Source organism: Phytophthora infestans, genomic scaffold (genome assembly GCF_000142945.1).
Source record: "Phytophthora infestans T30-4 supercont1.12 genomic scaffold, whole genome shotgun sequence".
Taxonomy (NCBI): Eukaryota; Oomycota; class Peronosporomycetes; order Peronosporales; family Peronosporaceae; genus Phytophthora; species Phytophthora infestans.
This window is the reverse complement of record NW_003303747.1, coordinates 2,428,972-2,451,535: the sequence shown is the minus strand read 5'-3', so window position 1 is coordinate 2,451,535 and position 22,564 is coordinate 2,428,972. Positions and strand designations below refer to the sequence as shown.

The window sequence follows — 22,564 nt, the reverse complement described above, 5'->3', positions numbered from 1 at the left end:
ACCAGCAAAATGGATGGTAGTGATGAAGAAATGACTACAATGATTCTAGATGCTGATACACATTCTGCAAGTGAGTTACAAGTAGACGAGACCATGATGTTGGACACATTGGATCTCGAGGGAGGCAAATACGTTGCAGACAATGTCCTCGAGGCTGATTTGGACACATTGGATCTCGAGGAAGGCAAATACGTTGCAGACGATGTCCTCGAGGCTGATGCTGTTGGTGCAAATAGTCTATCTGCTCAATATGAAAGTGAAGCTCAGGGCGAAAGCACCACGGCTGGCCATGATGTTTGTGAGCGTGAGCGCAGTCAACAAACACTCAATGAACCAAGTGCTGCAGTAAACGGTACTGAAGTCGGAGTAACTATTACCGATGAGATGACAAGTAAGACAGCTAAGACTTGTGAACAATGTTACACCGAGGAAAATAGTGGACTTGATGAGCAAAACCCAAGTCGGACTGGAGTATGTGATACACAGGATACTGATGTTTGTGATGGAAATGAATCTACCACTGTACTGTGCGAATCGGAAGCTAGTGTGGAGGAGGTGAACTCAGAGATCAATAGTGAGGTAGTGCTGGATGCGATGGATGGGAAAGATGAAGTGACGATAGCAAGTGTCTTCACTACAAGCAGTGCTGGTGAGCAAAACGAAAACGTGGAGATGATGACAGAAACGGTGGACGCCAGTAGCTTGATCAATCGAATGCGGGACAGAAAGCGAGCACAACGCGATGAGACGACTTCGGAGGAACTGAGGGTCGAACGCGGTGCTGAAAAGGCTGAGCCTAAGCGTACACGTACTGGAATTCGTGAGTTTCATGAGCGTCGTCGTCCACGGTATCTGGACGATTATGTGGTAAACATGACCCAGAAAATCTCGCGAGTACTGGACAGGAGCGGCAAGCCTATTAGGGCAAGTGACGTGAAAATACCTAGGAACCGGCGTGAAGCCAGACGATCGAAGTATGCAGATTTCTGGTTATTGTCTGAAATGGAAGAAATGGCTGCACTCAGAGCGAAAGGCGTTATTGTGGAGATTCCTGAAGAGGAAGTCCCGGAAGATGCTAAGCCAATTAGCACACAGTGGGTGTATGCTTTGAAATCTGATCATGAGGGCTACGTGATTCGTTTTAAGGCTCGGATAGTAGCGCTCGGAAACTATCAGAGACCTGGGATCGATTTTCGCGAGACCTTTGCGCCCGTGGCTAGGATGTCATCGTTTCGACTGCTGCTAGCATTGGCTGCAGTGCTGCACCTACATGTCTATGGGGGTGATATCAACACAGCATATCTAAACGCGACACTAAGTATTCGACAGTACCTGAAGTCTATTGATGGCTATCCATGCCAGATAAGTGGACACATATACGCCTTTGTGAAGGCTCTGTACGGATTAAGACAGTCTGGTCGAGAGTGGAATTCGGAGCTAAACACGTGGCTATTGAGCCATGAGTACCAGCGCTCGATGACAGAACCATGCCTGTACTATCGGTTTAAAGGAGGGACTGTCATGCTATTACTCATCTACGTGGATGATATCCTCGTTGCCACAAATAATGAAGCAAGCAAAGGTTCACTGTTCAAAGAGTTGGATGATGCGTACGGGATTAAAGACCAAGGTTTACTGACCCAATACTTGGGTGTTGAAGTAGTACAAACTTCGGATCATATCACTATTTGTCAGAACAAGTATGCTAATGAGATTTTGGCTGAGTTTGGGTTTGGTGGAGCTCACGCGGTGGGAAATCCGATGGAAGTAAATGCTAGATTGGCTCCCCTGGCTGAAAATCAAGATAGTGATACAAGTTTTCCATATCGCAAGGCAGTTGGAATGCTCATGTATTTGGCTACCAGCACTCGACCGGACCTGGCGTATGCATTGGGACAGCTAAGTCGGTTCGTATCCAATCCATCTAGCAAACACGTGGGTGCTATGAAGCGAGCTCTACGCTACTTGGTTGGCACTACAAACTACGGAATTACGTACAATCGACAGAACGATGAAAGCATTTCTGTTGTGCTCGAGGGCTTCTGTGATAGTGACTGGGCTAACGACCCTGAAACCCGGAAGAGTACTACTGGATTTATCTTTACGCTAGCTGGAGGCGCGGTTTCGTGGATGTCGAGACGACAGAGCATTGTTGCTCTTTCTACTGCTGAGGCTGAATATGTTGCCTCTTGTGAGGCCACAATGGAAGCAGCAGCTGAAAGCAACATACTGCTAGAGATCATTTCAAAACAAATGATTAAGCTACGTATTGGTATTGATAGCCAAGCTGCACTGATCATGGCCGTGAATCCCAGCTACAGTCGTCGTACCAGACATATTGAACTGAGGTGGCACTATGTGCGTGAACAAATCGACAAGGGAGCGGTTGAGTTTTACAAAGTGAAGGGGACAGACAGCCCAGCAGATACGCTCACCAAGCCGCTTGATAAAACTCGGCTCCACCACCTACTGAGATTGACAGGTGTTGGTACCAGTGTTAATGATGCGGAGCATTGTCAAAGCCATGCTTCGAGGGAGGCATGTTGAAGTGTAAGTCTGCGGCTCTTGTAGTTGAACAATGGAGCAGGTATCAGACCGTTGTATGCGAGGCGGCGAGAATCAGAAGGACAGGGCGAGAAATCGCCAAGGTGAAAAATCAATCAATCTTTTTCTTTGTTGTTTGGTGAGAGCGTGTGGTCTTGGAGTGAGTGCGATTCCCAACAGTAAGCGCTTCAGAGATTGGCTTGAGCACGACCTAATTAGCTAGACTAGAGCCGTGTTGTGCTTCTTAGATCACGCATTGCGCCACTTTGGTGAGAATGCTGCCGCCGCTGCTGGTGGCTTTCAGGATTTGCGCGACATGGCATCCAGTCCCCATACATGTACTTCGAAGTACTTGTATAAATTTATACACTGCGTTAGTGGATAATACTTCCATTTGAAGTAAAACGTTTTTGATTTCGTGCCTTTAAATTAATCAGTCGTGTTTCGTACTTAAAGAAACTAGTATGGTAATAGTACCGTATTTAGCCGTGCACCTCAAATAGACATACGCATATTTAAGCGTGCACACCAACCAGTCGTTGTCTCCATCCGTTGTCAACGCGTTAAGGCACCTCACAAAGCCCGTCATATTCATTTCAGCACAACGGACACGTTATGGACGACGGAGTGAAGCGTGCGCTGCAGCATGTCGTCGGAAATCCGCGATTGAGTGAAGGTCGTCGAATGGATGGCTTTGTATGCTGCAGAGAACGGAGAGAAGGGGCTTGCCGGTAAGGCGGTTGACGAGTTTCCGTCGCTTTTCCGTTCGAGCGACCGTCGTGTGAATCTCAATAAGGCAAGGGACTGGTGGAGGAAGAGAACGGCGGAGAACAACCGCGAGGACCCCGACGTCACGGCTCGTAAATATGCACGCAGTGGGGCAGGAAACAGGCACCAGTTTATAGTCAAGTCAGAGCTAGGTCGAGGTCCTAAGCTAGGCGAGCACTGGTTGTGGCTCTATCCAATCCTTTTGACTGTATTTGAGCGTCTACGAAAAGCTGATGTCAAGATGTCCACACGCCTGCTTCAAGACATTGCCGTCACGATGATTGAGGAGACCCAGCATGCAAAGTACAGCAATGGGTTTCGATTTAGTGACAATATGTTTTCTAGTTTAGTTACCCACGACGCATTCAAAACTTTACGGACCGGTTCAATATTGTCTATCGTCGTTTGAAAGGCAAGAAGCAAGTCAGTGCCGAAAAGCAGCGAGAGATTCACATCAGTGTCGCTACCCACCTAGGCGAACTGAAGCGTATTTTTGATGACAATCTCATCAACCCTAGTCTCCAGTTCAGCATGAACGAAAGTCACTTCGTCATCAACCTCGATGACGGAAAAACACTAGACTTTCGCGGCTCGAAGCACGTCAAATACCGCAGTATTGTTTCAGGTAAGTAATGTGGCATGTGGCATCATTTCAAAGGTGTAACTAATTTTGTATGCTTTTTATCGTAGGACGTGAAGGAGTCACCATGTGTGTACTAATTAGAGGCGGCAGCAACGCAATGATTATGTGCCCCATGCTAAGTTTCAGAAATAAGAGCGCCAATTACCCAATCCAAGGTCTCCCAGACTCCGTCGACGGGGTTTCCTACCGCTCTTCGCCGACAGCGTTCATCAACAGCTCGATTATGCAGCAATGGCTTCGTGAAGCGCGGTGTTGGTGACCAGGGGGGGGGGGGGGGCATTTGCTGGCGAGCGCACTCTTTGGATGGACAACGCAAGGGGGCACAGTGGTAATGACGTTATCAAAGCTGCGCGCGAACTCCGTACGTGTGTACGATTTTTTCCTCCAAACGCTACAGACTTAGTGCAACCTGCCGATAGGTTCCCAATTCAACGTATTAAGGATCATTGGAGGTGTCTTTGCGAGAAACGCAACATGCAAGCTATTCAGCGCGGGGATTGGCGCCAAGGCTCAGGTGCTCTACTCAACCCAGGCAAAAAGTTACTTATTCAGACTGCTGCAGAATGCGTGCGCCTCGTGAATGGTAAGTGCGATAAAATGGTGCTAACCGGACGATGAAGTCTATGGTGCTGTGTGGGTTGGACATCGGAGCTGGAAAGTTGAGCAGCTTGGTAAAGACTTGCAAGAAGTTATCGCTGAGTACCCGGACGCATTTAACCATGGATGTGAGCAGGCAGTTCAGTCGATTAGTTTGTGACTACATGTAGCTCTTCTGGCAATTCACCTCAATTTGTCATGCACCACGAATAGACGTACACCTGATTTAGTCATCCCAGATTTCGAACTTGCTTTCCTTACACCGCAATTAGTCAGGGTATGACTAAATAGCATAAATGGTAAGTCGATCTGCAAAACAGCAGCATGCGACTATACGTTTCTGGTATTGTTGGTTCTACTCAAAATTTCCAAACGGGCCCGGTTTATATCCTAACCGGCCAAAATCTGTACACCGTTCACCCAAAATTAGTCGTGTCATGTATCGTACGTATACGAAAGTATACTGTGCATACACCATAATTAGTCATACACCACAATTAAACATACATCAAGATTAGGCATGCTGGCAGCAGCAACATCAGCCAGTCATGCATTCTGTTACTGTACTTTTCATATGCAATCTCCCAGTGTTTTCACACTTTAAAACAGGCATGGTAGAAGAAGTGCCGCGCAAGCTTCAGCAGGTTGTTCCTCTCTGCGATCGTGTACGGTGCACCGACTGAATGGAGCTGGATCAAGCTCCCCGAGGTTCTAAAAGTCTGAATGGTAGAGCCATCGACTAATTTCTTTCGCTGTTTTGCTCCTCAGATAGAAGGGTGAACATGAACAAGGCTCGCGACTGGCGGGAGAAGCGTGTTGACACAGCTAAGAGCCTAGAGGACCCTAAACAGCTCAAGTATGCGAGTGAAAGACAGCGTATCCGACATCAATTCGTTGTAAAAGCTCTGGATGGGAGGGGCAGCAAATTAGCGGAGCACTGGATGTGGCTGTACCAACGTTTACTGACAGAGACTACGGCGAGCTGGTGTCAAGCTCTCGAACCAGCTTCTAGCTGAAATGGGCGTCGTCCTCATTGAGGATACCGAGCACCCACGCTTCAACGCTCGCTTCATTGTCGATAACATACCATTTACGAGTCTTCTGACTCCTCGTCGCGTTCAAGCCTTCTTGCAGCGCTACAGCATCGTCTACAGAAAACACAAGGGCAAGAAGCAAGTCAGCGTCGAGAAACAGGCTCAGATCGATATATCTATGGCGAAGAACATGGGTGAGCTTAAGCGCCAGTTTGAAGAAGGAACGCTTCACCCTGATCAGCAGTACAACATGGACGAGAGCTACTTCGTTATTGACCTTGACAATGGCGGACTTCGTTGGATACCAGCCCGTCAAATACCGCAGTGCCGTGTCAGGTAAGCCTCATTTCGGCTGTCTCTAAGAAGAATAAGAGGAAGATAGAGCAGCCTGCGTCGCCGATGTCCAGTTTGGCCGAAACCTCCAAGGAGGTGGTGTTAAGTATGGCCGAAATAAACACTGAGGCAGTGTTGAGTTTGGCCGAAAACCCTATGGAGGCGCTGTCAAGTTTTGCCGAAAAACCGAAGGAGGTAGTGTCGAGTTTGGCCGAAAACGCCAAGGAGACAGTGTCGAGTTTGGCAAAAAAAAATCAGTTTACCCGAGATTATTTTTTTTGAAAATGATGAATGTGATGGTGGCGGTATTGGGTACGACTTCGGAGACGAATGGGATATATCTGCATCGGATATGGTGCAAGAAACACAATCGCCATGCTTCGTCGTTGGAAAACCGAGCAGCAGAGTGATTATAAAACCCACCGATATCGCGACAATTCAAGGCGCTAACTGGCTAAACGATTCAGTGATAACATACTGCATACGGACACTTCTTCCGTCGCATGGAAGAGCGTTTGTCATGGACTCAACCGTTTTTGCTACATTTACAATGAGTTCAAGCAGGCTAAACGCAACGTTATGGTCGCCCACAGAAACTGCTGTGGTATTACGCCAACGTTTCCATACGAAAAATACGACCGCGTGGTTGTCCCTATATGTATGGGACTGCACTGGACCTTTGCAATTATTCAAAATTCAGTTCTTACAACAGAAAATCTAAGGCAGGTGTATCGTATATGTGGACATTTTAGGAATTACCAAGATCGAAGCAATCAAGAAAGTATTGGGCGGGTATTTTGATGAAGAGATTCAAAAGAAGTTTCCAGAGAAACCCGTTCCGGATTACGTCGTGAGAGGAGTTCATACACGACCGATGCAGAAGAACTCGGATGATTGCGGCATATTTGTGCTCTATTTTCGTGAAAAGCACCGTGGAGGCATTCCTACAAGGCAATACACAGCTTTTAAGCGACATCGAAACTATTTGCACAGCTCCAAGGTCCGCACGCTTTAATCCAAGCATGATGCGAAAGGACATTTTAAAGCAGCTAGTTCATTAATATCACCGGGTCAGAAGTGGCATTCGTATTTGTAATGCATGTACTACATAGTATTACACTATTGCAATGCATTAGTGCATATCCAAATACAACCTGCACTGCACTGCATCAACACGCACAGAGACCGCGTCTATCACATTTCAAAAGACGCTTTCATACTCACAACACGCTCCTACAGACAGACACACACATCACACGTTCGCGCCCCCCCCCCCCCCCGCGCAAGTACACTAAGACTCTACACCGAACTGCCGCACACTTTATAACCGCTGATTGAACGCCACACCCTAATGGATACCCCCCCCCCCTGTGAATTTATTGACGACGGCAGGTATTGATCCCGCTCCTTAAGTCATTATGACCTGTGCTCAGCTTTTGACCTAAGTCGTCAGAATGAGTGGGGGGGGGGCTTCGGTTGGGCTTGAGGTCTGCTGGGGCTGGTTAAAAAAATGAAGACTGAGCCTGCGCGCCTTCCTGGGCCGACCGTTCAACTAATGGCTGATTCTTATTGGCTAGATCTAAAACCTCACGAGGTTTTAAAACGACTGGCTTTGGACTGGGATGTCACTGTGGCTGAAACAGGTCATTATTCAGAAACTAAAGCTTCAAATAGTGGACCCCTTACCTGGATCAGGACCTCATTCATGAATTTTCCGGCGCAGGTGCACACTGCTCTGAGCTCATTAATCCCTTGAATCAACAAAATGTCGATTTTCTCGGCCTACAGGCCTCTAGGGCTCAAACGGTGGCCACCACGATCGTCTTATGAAAGCTGACGAGAAACTTAAAACCTCCAGACTTAAAACCTCATTTCTTTACACATACCCCATCTGTTTACCTAACCCATATGTTTTGAATTTGTACCTATTAGTACTGGACAATCTTTTACCAGACAGTCGGAATGTGTTGGGATGTCGGAACGGTTGCGATATGGAAGTGACGTCAAGGGTTTCTCGATGGGTGCTGTGAAGGCAGCGCAGCTAGATAAGAGCACTTGCGGAGGGTAAAGATACATTGCGAAGCTGTAACTGTAGTGATTACAATTGCCTACGGTTGCTGAGATGATGCTGTGGCTTACCATGAAGTGATGCGTAGGCTAAGCCTACATAATACATTTGCTATAATATTTCATAAACAAGGTAGTATTTTAAACCGATGGCTACAACCAAGATCAATTGTCACCCTCCAACGTCCAACTGAGGGGGGAGGCTGCACCGTTTTTTAAAAGCTGATTGCACGAGCTAGTTAGGACACGCTAACGACACTAAGCATGCGCAGCTGCGTTTTTAGGGGGCCAGGAAGCTTCATATCATACCAGTTTTAATAGAATCATGTAAATACAACTCTCATGTGTATTTGGTGCCTTTTCGAGGCGCAAAATTCAGCTAACGTAATTTGCCAGTTGAGTGCGCGATGCCAATTGCGTGGGCGATGCAGAGTTTTTTGCCAATTGTTATGCTTAAAATGAAAATTATGCAATTGGATTGGTTGATCTCATCTCAGTCAGTTCAGTACACGCTTTTCCACAACCAACTGAATACAGTCCACATTATTCACACTTATCGTTTTTAAAAGGGTATTCGATTCTGGCCAGCCGCAGCCCATTCATTTCACAAGACACGAAGCCATGGAGGCAGACGACGAAGACGTGAAGTCTACAACGCTGCGCCGAGGGGCAACCTACACGCTTGAAGATCTCCTCGCAGCCCTGAAAAGAGTTAATAAAGGGGAGAAATGTGCTGTTGTGTCGCGCATGACCAACATCTCGTTGAGAACGTTGTTCAAGATGGCGAAGGAGCAGAACGAAGGCACGGATCTGACGGGTAGTCGTCGTAGGACCAAGCAGACCCTGCCTAGAAGATGACTTGGTGGAATGGGTGTGTGATATGCAGCGAGTTGGCTTGCCGGTTGGACCGTCTGCCATATTGGCCAAGGCTAACGAAGTTTACATGGCAACGCTGCCCATGCCAACTCGCTTGACAGAACCAACGACGCCGCTCACGGCGGGTTTGTACCGACGTTTCTTAGGGAGGCACCCACAGCAGACACCTCAAGTCGCTCAGCAGATCGCACGGGTCCGCAATAACCCTGAGGCAGGGGCTGTGCGTGGCCTGTTCAACACTATGGCGCAGCTTATCATATCGAGCATAAGCTGGATAAAAGTCGCGCTTTCAACATCGACGAAACGGCGTTTATGCCGAAGGCGTCTACGCGGAAGGTTGTGGCCTTAAAAAATGGGCGTCCAATGTGTAGACACAAGAGTCTAAGGCTAAATTTCACATGACCGTGGTAGCTGCTGTGAATGCGGCAGGCGACGCAGTAGCTCCATTGATTATTTTGCCGGGGCAGAGGATTTATCGAGAGGAAATGGCTGCCATATCCATTGACAACACCACTGTGACTGGTTCACCCAAAGGTTTCAGTAATACCGGCATCTTTAAGCTGTGTATGAAGCCGTTTGACTCGTATTTGACAAACAACAACGTGAAGCGTCCGGTGGTGCTGGTACCGGACAACAGTTCAACTCATGTGGACATCGGTAAGTGCTTTTATTTATTTATTGGAATAATTATAAAAATTAGCAAAGATTGCGTATTAATCAACTTTGACGGGTTAGTTTATTTTAGGTGAAGTTTCCGGTTGGTCACACAGAGGAATTTTCTCGTCAGTCTTCCTCCAAATGCTACGCACCTCTATCAGCCTCTTGACGTGGCTGTTTTCAAGCCTTTCAAGAGCATGGTGAAATCGACTTTACAAGCCAAAATGCTGCACAGTTTGAACTGTACTAATGAAAAATCGGATGCCATCGAGATAGCGTGCCATGCGTACCGTAACGCGGTGATGACAAGCCCTGATAACACTGTTACCGGCTTCGGAACCACAGTGCCTATCCACCATCTTTGCCTAGCATGCCGGCTCGTTTACGACTGTTTGCGAGCGGTGGAGCACGCTGAGACACTGGTAGGGCGGCATAGCTCAAGCGAAAGCGTAATATTCAAGAAGAAATACACAGCTGCATATTACAGCTGCCACCAGCGCCTCGTACTAAAAACAAACTCTAACGAACCGTGGACTTCGTAGGCGCCTTTTTACCAAGGTGATGCTGCTCCAGGGTGAGCTTTAGTCGAAAGCCAGAACCGTGCACAAAATGGATAGCCTCAAATTCCAACCTCCGTTTTGGCTAACCATTGCACCCCATATGTTCATTTGTAAAAAAACGCGAAAATAAGTATTAGATGCGTTGGTTCCCCAGTTTTTGACCTCCAAAGACCCAATTTAAACAGCAATTGTTCTTTTTTGCTAGATGCACCTGTCGAACATGCCCAAAATCAGGCACTCAACTGGCAAATTACGTTACAGTAAAACCTTCCCTACCTGATATGATCCGTGGACGACTCCGCTATCAGGTATAGCAGCATATCGTGTTACTCAGATCGTCTTCAGTAAACAGGTCATTGCTAGAGTTAGAAGGTCGGTAAAAGGCGCTATTATCACGCATATGAACGGCGTGAGGAAGCATGCCGACTTAGAGAAACATAAAGGCAAATGTACTTTGCTGTGCGTTTCCAGGTCAAACGTGGAGGCACAGGCATTATACTGAAACTGTATATATGGATTTAGGTATGTAAGTCTCTCCTGGACTCGTAGATAAGCTCTCATTTGTTAAACTAGGTCATTCAACGCCTCTTCACCTACATCATGTAGGCGAAGAAGCGTTGGCTACATGTAGCCGCAACTAGATGCTTACATAATAATATTATTATGTATACCTCCATTATTGGTAATTTCGATTTTATGTCAGGAATACCCGTGAAATGAAATGGAGTATCTAAAACACGTAGAATGGTAGCCATTCTCAGAAAAAATATTACACGATACAGTTTTGTTTTCGAGGGAGGACCACTGTGCCTGACTAAAATATAGTCCTGACAAGTAACAAATTTTGGTAGATACCGATTTTAGGTTGCTGACTATGACTGGGTCGAGCACATGTATGTGTTCTCGATGCAATCAATGCATGATACAAACAATTTCAAGGCTGCTGGTTGCTGACATAAAACTAATTACAGCTTTGTCCACGGCCTCTTCGAGGTCGTAGGCTACACATATACACTTGCTGTCCTCAAAATGTCGTATCAGGTTTGTCATTTGAGCAAAATTAAGTTTACTCCACAGTAGTATTTGGGAACGGACTTGGTGGACCTGAATTATATCATGTACGACAGGCTATCAGGTTTCTCAAGGTCCATTTAGGACAGGCTTTACTGTATTTCTATAGGAGCCCAATTACACACTGCGATTGGCGCTCTCGCAATCTATTGCGGATGATGATCGGCTACTCCTGTCGCAATTGCACCAACTACCTCTAGATAGTCTTTTGAGATATGGACAAAACTAGGAGTGTCCATACACTTTTGTCGCGCAGTGTTATAGGAGGTCTACAGCAGACTTGATATGAATTGAATTTGAGCCAACGTGGACGAGTTAGAGGTGCGGCTGCGTAAGAAGCAAAAATCTTATTTTGGGAGCTTAGTTTGCTGCTTTATAACACGTGGCACGGTTCTGGCCATATTGGTTGCAAAGGCTCAACAAATACAACACCACCTCAAGAGATCATTAAATCCACTGATTATAACGGCGGCTGCATGAAGTTCAAAATGACAAAAAATATTTCTTGGTTACGCTGCCGGATTTAGCTTTCTTCTTCTCCCGTAAAGCGCGTATCTTCTCGGCCATACTGTACTTTTTGTTCCACTTCGTGTTGGATCGAAGTTGAGATTTGGTTATTCTGTCCGTTTTGGGTAGCCTCTCCATAAAGATCTTCTTTTCTTCTTCGTAGTTTTCGTCGTTCCAAACACGCCCTTCCATCACACAAAACACACTGAGTAGTGTACGCAAAGCTCGAACCGACCCTCGCTCTGACCCGGATGCCAGTTGTGTCGCGTACTTAAACGACTCTTCGCGATCTTGGACAAGGAGGATAACGTCTCCTAAAATCCCTCCCCACCTTTTGGACGGCGGTGTTTCCGGCAGAAACTCCAACAGCACGGAATGGTTCACCAAGCTGTTCAGGTTGACGACATCACCTGGACGCTGGACAACCTCAGCGGAGCCACTTGCTTTCAACATTCGATTGAAGAAGCTGACCTTATTACACCACTTGAACGGCGGCTGGACGCTAAGCGGAAAGAATACCCATACCTTGAAGCACCTTCTTGCGCACGGAGGAATGTAGCTGACGACACGCGCATGGTCGACGTGGATCGGCAATTCGCGATTGCCCGCTTGGGGCCAGTACTCAGGAGGGAACATGTACGCTTGATCCGTAGAAAACTTAAGCTTGGAACAGTATCCGGGTAGATGGACGGCAAGCTGGTGTGGTGGGCACTCGCGTTGAGCCTTTTACTCTTCTTGAACTCCAGCCTTGATAAAATCAAGCACGCTCGAGGTGTCGAACAGGCTGCGCAGGTGGGTGCCGTCCTTGGGAAGCTTTGCTTTGCCACGAAAGCCTGCAACATCGTCGCTGCTTCGCTTTTGACGGCGAAGCTCCATGAGAAGTACCCATCGATGTATCGATCCCTTGATCCATGCAGCCGCTTGAACAAATCGTGGATGGGGTAGGTGGTGTCTCCGTAGTCGCCGCCACTAATAAGTAGGCGCAGCTCTTGTAGGAGGCTGTCTGGCCCTTCGGCGCGGCGGGTTTCCGTGGGGATGGGGGCGGAAGGCGACGACGCGTGCGGGGCCTGTACAACAAGAAGAAAGCGGCTGCAGCGCTCTACGTTTTAGGGCCGGCTGGAGGACATCGTGCTCCACGCAGCAGCGAGCTGTTTCGAGCTCCTAGTGCCCTGAAAACGATGCTTCATCGTCACAAAAAAACACACGTAATATAGTTCCGCTGCCGTCGACTCCATGCGAACACTGGCTGTGGTGTGCGTCGGAAGCAGCCTTCTTCGCTCGCTTCCCGCGGCTCTTTGACTACAGGGAGGCAGATACAAGGGCTGCGTCGTACACAGAGGTGCTAAATGCCGAAGGGGTATCGGCGTTGCTGGAGGCGCCGTCGAAGTCTGGATGAGAGCCACAAAAGTGGCGGGCACGTTGCCGGCACTATCAACGTCCGACAGCTGGCCCTCGAGGCTTGACATTACCGATATTTCTTCCAGAGCTGCTTCAAACGTAGTTGCCAATGGAGACAACGCTTCACCGCCGTGGAGACCTGCTTCAGCGCGCGGAGCAGCCCTCTTTGGATGCGCTGGCATGACTGGCAATTTTCGACTGGTGTTGCACCTATTCGATTGGTTGAAATTTAGCTAGATAATTTTCTGTGGCGGACAAACCAGAGATGGATGTTGATCTGCTGCCTCCATCTCTATCTCCAGTATCGTAGTGAACACGCTCTAAAGATTATAAAAAAACTCAAAACTAGTTAAATATGAGTGCATTTCAATTTGATAGATTATCTAGCAAAAAATAATTTGTTTTACCAATATTAAAAAGAAAGTGTAACAGTACTTGATTTGTTCATACCAGGTGTTATGTAAAATGAGTGTACATTGTAGTACTGTACTATTGTTACTGCCATCTATCTTAGATGATAATCTCAAAGCTCATAAAATATCTTAAAACAATGACACACACATGATATTTTTATCTCTTACAGTACTGAACAAGTTCAAAACTGCCATCGAATGTGGGTAAAAGCAATACAGCGACGGACAGAATGTAACTGCCACGAATAGTTTGAGTTTTTAATAGCAAAAAGGACCTGTCCACGACTAGAACGACCATTTACAATATTCAGCACTGATTGGATAAAAATTTACCAGCAAGATTTGCCAAAATAATGCTATCCTACCATTTGTTAAAAATGTGTGATTGAGGTTTTTGTGATACCTGATTTGCTAAAGACCTAAGTATTTGCTGTTTGATTCTGTACGTGTGCACGCTCTTCCCATCCTTGTTTACTGTTTTTTTCTTCAGCACTAATAGCAGCTAAAATAATTTGGCGGCAGTTATTAATACCTTCAGTCCGTCGCTGTACATCTGTTTCAAACATGAAAATAATCTTTTCTCAAGAATTTTGCGTACGAATTGGGTTGGATGCAGACATTCCTCCGTCGCAGATGCTGCGGTTGCGAAGTAGGAGCAGGAGATGCGTCTAGTGAGTTTTACTCATGCCCGAAGAATTCGTATCCAAGTTTTAGTTATCTTCTTTTTAACCCTTTCGTGCTCAACTGGGGCATTTTGACCCCTTTCATGCTGTTTCCAAAACCTGAGAGTAAAACGGCTGTGAAAGGGGTCAAAATACCCCAGTTGACGAAAGTTCAAGTCAGCACCGCACAGTGTTCTATAACTACCAATCGTATCCCTTTGCGCCGCCCCTTCTTTGAGAGTGGATTTGCTTTGCACTGTGTGACCAATGACTGGATGCCATTAATTGTCATACAATACCTAAGACACTTTGCTCTCTTGTTTCCATACAAAATTCACCACTCAGTCAGCTACAGCATGGTGCGCCCCTCATTCACCTTTGACGACGATAAAGAGCTTGTACAGATAGTGCGCTGCTACGAGGGTGCATGCCGAAGGGTGCCCTGGCGCGACGTTGCCCTCAGAATGCGCCAAACAGGACACGCGCCGGCCTCTCTGCAGCAGCGTCTCCGATCGCTGAAGCGAATGCACGGAACCACGTTGGCAGACTTCCCACCAAATTGTTTTACACCAGTTGAGCGGCCACGGGGAAGGCCGTCAGCCGTCATGCGGCGGCTCCGAGCATTAGCGGTTGCTCCACACTTACCAAGGTCATCATCTCGCAGAGCGCTCAATCCGTTACGAGGAGAAACGCTGTCCCCAAATATCGAGATATCAGAGCTCCATCCATCACCACCATTCGTAGATCAACCTCTGTCACCACGAACACTAATTTCAACGCAGACGCCTTCGCTCTCTTCGTCTTCTACTGAAGAAGCTTTGGCTGAGATATTCGGTGATGTTCCAAGGGAGCTGGTTCTAGCGTATGACGGCCATTCCACCCACAAGAATGTTGGCGAGGTTCTTCCTGCTAGAGTTAGTATGCTGTTGGACGAGATGGAGGACATCAATGACCGTGATATATTCGTTGACATTGGCTCTGGGCTCGGGAACGTTGTGGCCCAAGTGGTGCTATCAACGAATGTTTACCGTGCCGTCGGAATTGAACCCCAACAACACGGGCAGACTGCAGGAATTCAAGCCATCAACCAAAGTTTGTTTGCTTGGGCTTTTCGTGACCGGGCTCCATTTATTTGTAAGGATGTCCGCGATATGCGTCTCGGGAGTATGTCACCCTTCGCAGAAGTCACAATCGTGTACTGGAACAATGTAATTTTCGAGTCTTCTGTGATCGAACATGTCAAGCAACAACTACAATATATGTCAGATATCCGCTTCCTGCTGAGTTGCATGAATTTCTGTCCGCGCCACCGCACTCTCTGTTTCAACCTCTTCTGCCCCTCATTCAGTCTCAAAAAAGGTTGTCGGGGTTCCCATGCAGCTGGAAATCCGATCCTCTCGAGGTTTACATTTACAAGTCAACGTACAATGAATGAGAAGTGTTGTAGTTGCATTTCTAGAGTAAAACGTCAGCGCATGCTATGCTGCAGCTCATTCATTGATACGTGATTTCCATAATAAAACCAAGTCACTTACAAACATTTTTGCAAAGTAAAAACTAGATATTTACCTACATCTACTCAAACGACAAGTGAGCACACTGCTGTTCTGTTGGTAGCACTGCCTTGCTGTTTCAACTTGTATAGCTCAGAGCTGGTGCGCACTTTGCCTTTGTTGGAGTAGAGCTGGCGAGGAAGGTAGTAGCGATGGTACTTGTCCCAACAGGTCCACGCTACGTGAGGACACATAAAGCTCTTTGGAGCTGCCGTATGAACTACTTGGCACAAGCTCACCCCGTGCATTACGCAGTAGTCCGTAGCTTCAGTCGCATAGCGGTCTTCCCACCGGCAAACCACACATTAGCGACGCTTGCGGCTCATTTCTCTGAATAGCTGCTTCGAGGACACTGCCGAGCAACGCTTCAGAGGACTTCCAGCAACGTCATCCACACCTTCTCTTCCTACACTCCATACTCACTCACAGGAGACTGAGGACTTGTTACGTTGGCTGGTTGGGTATCCGTGAAAAGCATCACCCTCTCGCTTAGAGCCTCCTTCCACTTGCCCGTGAACAGCTCTGGGATCAGTTGAACCATGAAGTCTCGATGCGGATCGCGGTCTGTGCTCATATCGACGGCGAGCTTGCGTGTCAAGAATGCATTAGCTCGTGCAACATCAACTAGCGCCAATCCAAGTTTCTTGTACCACTTCTCGAATGAATGCCCGTCCGCCACAGAGAATCGACCACGAATTTGATCAAGTCGATCTACCCCTTGCTTGTAGGTGTTATACTCCTTAACGCATGTTGGAGCACTAAACGTTATTTTCTCTGCTTTAACCTGACGCTGCACTGTCGTTAGTGTAGATGCATCCGCGTTAGAAATCACGCTAACTATCGCGCTGTCAAACCACAAGGCAGCTACAATGTTGTGCGGGCTCGACACTGCTTGCCGCGATGTTTCACGAGAGCATTCTTTCTTCTCAATGAGCACGTGACGGAGGGAATGGGCGCTAGACTTGCGAACTGTGCCTCGCGAATACAACCCCTTCACTTTCAACGCCTCCAGTAACTGAACCGAGGTGTAGTAATTGTCGGAGTTCACCACACGCCGTGAGCCGTACACTGGGTGGACCACTTCTAGAGCGCACTGCTGTATAACCGAGGATTCCGATAGCTCTTCCGTAAGTGCTGTTTCAGGTGTCGTTACACCAGCAAGACGGTCATTGATAGTGCTGCGGCAATGCGGACGAAAGTTGAGCGAGATCCACGATGTAGCGCAGCAGAGCATATAAATCCGAAAGTGATACTTGCCCACGGGCTTCATCGGGTTGTACACAATTAGTGGATTTCCAAGCCTAGAGTGGCACGCAACACTGGCATCGTCCAAAGCCACATCCCTACCCACTTCAACGTACTTCGACCCAGTCGACTTCAGAAGATTGAGCAGAGGTCGGATACGGGCTGCTTGGTCTTCGTTTGTTCCATCAGGAGGAACACATTGAAACGTAAATGCCTGGCGAAGCTGCTTGAAGCGGCGAAGTGGCATGATACTGTCTAGGCCAACGGAAGTGCCTCCGAAAATTGAATCCTCGACCTGAGTTCCCCAGTAGTTGCTAAATTCGCCTTTGTCGATCAATGCCATGTAGAATAGAATGCCTAAGAAGGTCATGATCTCTCGTATCGTGAATGGAATTCCAATCGACATGTTATTCTGGTGAGCATTTGTGTTCATCTCTCCGACGACTTGTTGCCAGAAAGATACCGCGATATATACAAAAAAGCTCGATGACGCGGAGTGCTCGAAGATATGACGGAGCTCTGGGCGGATGCTGGTCGTCGTGGACATGTCGGCATGATGCTACAGGTCGGTTGGCTCCGTCATATGACTTTATGGGTCAAAGCGAAAGTTTTTCATAGCCTCCACCTCAGCAACAGTGCTTGGTCGCAGTGTTGGTGGTTCATAGGCTTCCATACATATCTCTAATCCGTCATCAGAACCGTCAATCTGCATAACTTCTCCGGGACCAACAGCACAGAGCTGCCCCCAACCCGGCCCAGTTGCGTGTCCGTGCAGTGAGGTGTAGTTCGTGTTTCCACGTTGGATCATGCTAAGTGTCAAATTCTCAACATGCGACTTGAATTGAGAGTCCAGCTATCTAATTTGATACAATCCTTTCACAATACGACACACTCTTCCGATGATGTAGGCGTTCCCACACCTACGTACTTCTTTGACGAAACCCAACGTTCCTTCGCTGGTGAAAACGCCACTAATGTGTTCACGTATAACGCGGCAATCGAGGGCGACTGATCTGATGATCTTCGGCGTGTATCCGACACAGGCGGCGGTGTAGCGGAGACTTGGTTGCCGCTAACCGAAGGTGCCTGAGAAGATGCGGGTGATGGCGGAGCTGCAGCGCGCAGGCTCAGAGATGGCACTTCAGCTTGAGAGCGCGTAGGTATGAGATCTGTAGATGTCGAATCCATCTCACTATCATGAGCCGAAGATTGGATGCGGGATTCAACTGTAGCAGCTATATGTGGGGGTGATACTGCCGCTTCATAATTCATAGCAGCACTAAGATTACACCGAGGCTTGTTCTTGGATCCTTTCGGGCGGCCGCTTTTGGGCTTTGACGCTTCCGTCGCATCCGCGCCATGCTTTGGCTTGTTTGTCGATCCCTTCGACCTTCCCCGCTTTCGAGGCCTCGCTGAGTCGGGGGCTACAGCAGCAGATGCAGCTTCAACGCCATCTTGTTGTGACCTCGAATCTTGAATAGCGTTGTTGGTGACTGCGGTGCTGGCTCCCTCATCCTGTCCAGCCACCGTCATCTGCTCACCACCAGCTCCATCAACGATACTATGTAGCAGAACACCACCAGCCTGCCTTGTCACCGGCGCGCTATCTATCAGTGGCGCATGGTTATCCTGCGACGAACCCCCTGCTCTACGTTCACGACTGCGGTCGATGTCCTCGCGCCAACTCTCCATCTTGCCCAAAGGCTTCTCGACGGACGCAATTCAGTTCTGGTGAAACAGGAGGGATGAAATATAGTTTGACATTTACTTACTGAAATCAAGATATTTACGCACCAACTTTTACATAGAGTTTTAGTCTCCCCTTCGAATTAATACACAGTGCCGAAGTATCTTACCATGTCGAAGTAAACTGCGATATCAAGAGGTCAGGATGAAGCTCAACCAAAAGGTGCTATCCAGCCTTCCAATGATTATGCACGCTATCCCATCGATTTCATGATGTGGAGTGGGATTCAAAGTCACTGTTTTTACCCATCTTCGGTTGATTATTGTCCAATGCCCGAGCGCTGTCATTTCCCTGAGCGAAACGTTTTTTTTAACCAATAAAAATATGCCTACAAAAAAGTACCGTAGCTGATGAAAGGGGTCAAAATGCTCCCTTTCGCTCTAGTTTTGGAACCAGAAAGCAAATGGAAGTCACAAGCGATCTAGACACCGAAGTACCGTGAATTATGAAAAGGGTCAAAATGCCCCACTTGACGCCTTATCGTCTTGGCTTGCATGGTATAATTAAACGAAGTCAAAACTAGGCGTTCACGAAAGGGTTAAAACATCTTTTAACAATGACACACACATGATATTTTTTATCTCTTACAGTACTGAACAAGTTCAAAATTGCGAAGTAGGAGCAGGAGATGCGTCTAGTGAATTTTACTAATGCTCGAAGAATGTTTTAATTATCTTTTTCTTAAAAAGCAATAATTGTGTGAAATCCGCAAAAAGTAAAGTAACAAATAGCCTATAAGTTATTATTAATAATTTCGAAGCTTACATATCCCACTGGGATTCCCAGCCTTCGCAAACCCTACGACAGGCGATGCGGTAAGAAACTTACGGACTCTTCCATCATCAGATGGGATCTGGTTATAGTCTGTCACACACTCTGTGATAGGCCATTATTCGAATTGTCAAAACGACCGTACCGAACATCGGCGCACAAACAGACAACACAAGCATGACTGGCGGGGTGTGTACCAGGCAGGCTGGTGGCACCACAGAACTGAATCAAAAGGATCATTCTCGAAATCGCCTGTCAGAAGTCGTACGAAACCGGTAACAACATACAAGATATGCGTGCGATCGCCATCCTTCTCGCTGTTGTGGCCACTATTTTTGCTAGCTTGCACGGTGTATCGGCTATTATCGCTGTAAATGCTGAGCCTGCTTCAAGCATCGACTCTGCAAGTACACACCTCAATTTTCAACGCCGTTTGAGACAAACGGGTGATGCATCGGATGAAGAGCGTGGTAATACCTGGTTCTCGGCGAAGATAGCCAAACTCATCGAACAGCGCAAGATCAACGCCATGATGACAAAGCTGACCAAGGGTAAATCGAAGGATGAGGTATCTAAGGTCAAGCAGGCATTCCAGGACAATGTGCTGGACGAACTCAAGGCATTGGTCGAGAAAGGATTCGCCCCAGATTCCTTTAAAACTGCCCTCGAAAAGCTGAGACCCGGTAACAAAGGAGGCGAGGATCTGGTAGCGTACTTCACAGCGTACTGGGATACTTTCCACAAGGCAAAAAAATTGTCTGGTGTGCGTAAGCAGAAGAAGCGAGTACCGCACGCAGCAGATGTATAATAAATGAGAGTGTGTCCGGCATGGTGTCGTCTTTCGTTCTTAGATGTACGGTACTGAGTCTACTGTAGAATTGTAGGTGTCGATAGTACTACGTATTAAGCCCTTTTAAACATGTAGTGGCACGTTTTAAACGGATCCTAAACTGTCCTATTTGTCCTAAAATTAGACTTGTCTTTATCTAAGTTTAACCGTTAACCACGGTTCAATGCAACAGCGTAAAGACCATAAAATCGGGAAAATAAAAAGTGCGGCTCTAAAAGTTATATAGACTCACGCTTGAAAAAAAAAAGTCATCACATTTTTTCAATCTTCGCATGTTTGCATTTTGATGGACATATTTCTTTTTACCACGTAAAAGTGCAAAGTTTGCTAGCAATTTAGCTATGGAACTTTTTACAACTGTTGCACTGAGATCGTGGTTTACGGTACGATTTTCAAGTTCAGTACTCCACCCCGTTTTCGCGGGGGTGGACCATATAGAATTTGCAAATAATACTTCATTTGGATTCAGGATCAATGCATCCGGAAGTTTATCAAAGATCCGAGGGCGCGAAAACGGCTGTACCACTACCTGCTTGCGAAAAATATAGATCGTTTTTAGGACAAATAGGACATTTTAGGACCCTAACGCTCCAAAAAGGTGACTTCAATAATTATACATGTAGTCACCTTGAATCACATAAAAGTAAAAGGTTTTACTTCAAAGCGGCACTAAATACCTAATCAAAATGTCAAGAAAAAGGTGGGTTCAGAATGCCACCAGCATCTTGGGGAGCAAATATGGCGCGTGTTGTCAAGGTCTACTGGGTAGCTTGTCGCCTAGACCCCGTTCGGTACGCTGGAACGATCATAATATGATCCTTCCATTTCTAAATTAGAACACTAGCAGTTCCAATCCTGTATTTCATGAGTGTTGCTGGCGTTTCTCATAAGTTTACTGATATGCTCATATCATTATGATAGTCGTTGGTTAAACATTAACTACGTAACAGGCAACTTAGGGAACGTGTTCGGTAATGGTTCGATGGTTCGCAGAGAAAGCGAAGCTGTCATTTCGCTAGATCACGCAGCACAAGAAACCCACTACCGAGCGTTTAAAAGGACTTGAAGCTCGTCAGCACTCTTAAACCAGCGATCTTAGACCAGTTTCTTTTTATGAAAGTAGGTCTGAAGATGCTTGGCCTGGTAGAAGCCCGTGACGAGCAATATAACAATCTGAAGACATGGACCAGCTCAGTGACGACATTCCATTTTGTGGCGAAGATCATTTGTCTTACCTGCAGCACAGACACCCAAGTAGCGCGCTGATTACTGCTCTCGATCGAAGACTGTAGCGTCATGCTTTTCTCCTGTATCAAGAAGAAAAAAAGCATAACAAGTCGTTCCTGGTGAGGCGTCGAACTATAGTACAGTCTACAGAACATCGGACCTTGGCATAGTCTTGATTGCGCTGAATAGCGCTCACGCGATCTCGCAGCTTCATGATTTCCAAGTGAAGATCATCCATCTGGTTCTTCTTGGCCAAATTCTGGTACTCCTCATGGCTCGTGCCCATACTGAGCTTCAACGCGAACCGCTAGTACGCACACATCCATTCTTTGTCAGAGAGGGCACGACTATACTACCAGCCAAAACGAAAAATAGCTCACCATCGAAGCGTCGTCTGGGAGCGCGTAGTTGGACGAGTCCAGACTGACGCAGACCCAGTGAGGTCCATTCTCCTGCGCCGTGAACGAAGTGGCTCCCTTTCACGTAAAATCAGTACGTCAGTACTCACGCAGCTCTCAATACTCAGTACTTTGTAGTCTACCTTTTGGCTAGCCGCCTCTTTCTTCACTAGCTTTTTCTCGTCCTCCCCCTTGCTCACATCAGGCGCGTAGAACGACACAACGGTCTTCTACACTCAGCCACCCATCTCCAGTCAGTGCCACTCGTAAGCCATCTCCGTTGTCTGCTTACCATTACATCCGTCGTGTCTGGAGACTCGTACTCGGCTCGGAACGTCGTCTCCTTGGGCACATCGACTAAGAAGCAGCGATGTCGCTGCCCAATTGTCACACCGCACCACATTAGCAGCAACTCAGCTACACGGCGTCGCAACCTGATGCGATACCTCCTTCGCCACGTTGAAATATAGCGCGTCCGTCGCGCCGACGATGCTCAGAAACACCAGCGAAACCAGCGCATTCCTCATGACGCTTTTGCTGACGCCAAGTCACCTCCAGGACCAAAGTCTCCTCCTCAACTCGTAGTCGTCGCTGATTGGGCGGAACTATTATGAATTTGACAACGAAGGTAATACAAACACAA

At 47.2% G+C, this 22,564-nt stretch overlaps 2 protein-coding genes across 2 annotated transcripts; one reads left to right on the top strand and one right to left on the bottom strand.

The window, feature by feature from the left end:
- Nucleotides 1-19,738: 19,738 nt before the first annotated feature.
- PITG_08133 (secreted RxLR effector peptide protein, putative) lies at nucleotides 19,739-20,254 on the top strand (the record flags this gene model as incomplete). The annotated part of the gene is made up of 1 exon (XM_002904257.1): nucleotides 19,739-20,254. The coding sequence occupies one exon, from the start codon at nucleotides 19,739-19,741 to the stop codon at nucleotides 20,252-20,254; it is 516 nt and encodes a 171-aa protein (XP_002904303.1).
- Nucleotides 20,255-21,391: 1,137 nt separating this feature from the next.
- Nucleotides 21,392-22,448, bottom strand: PITG_08132 (uncharacterized protein; the record flags this gene model as incomplete). The annotated part of the gene is made up of 6 exons (XM_002904256.1): nucleotides 21,392-21,469; nucleotides 21,684-21,830; nucleotides 21,904-21,999; nucleotides 22,032-22,151; nucleotides 22,214-22,297; nucleotides 22,368-22,448. The coding sequence occupies 6 exons, from the start codon at nucleotides 22,446-22,448 to the stop codon at nucleotides 21,392-21,394; spliced, it is 606 nt and encodes a 201-aa protein (XP_002904302.1).
- Between the last annotated feature and the right edge of the window lie 116 nt (nucleotides 22,449-22,564).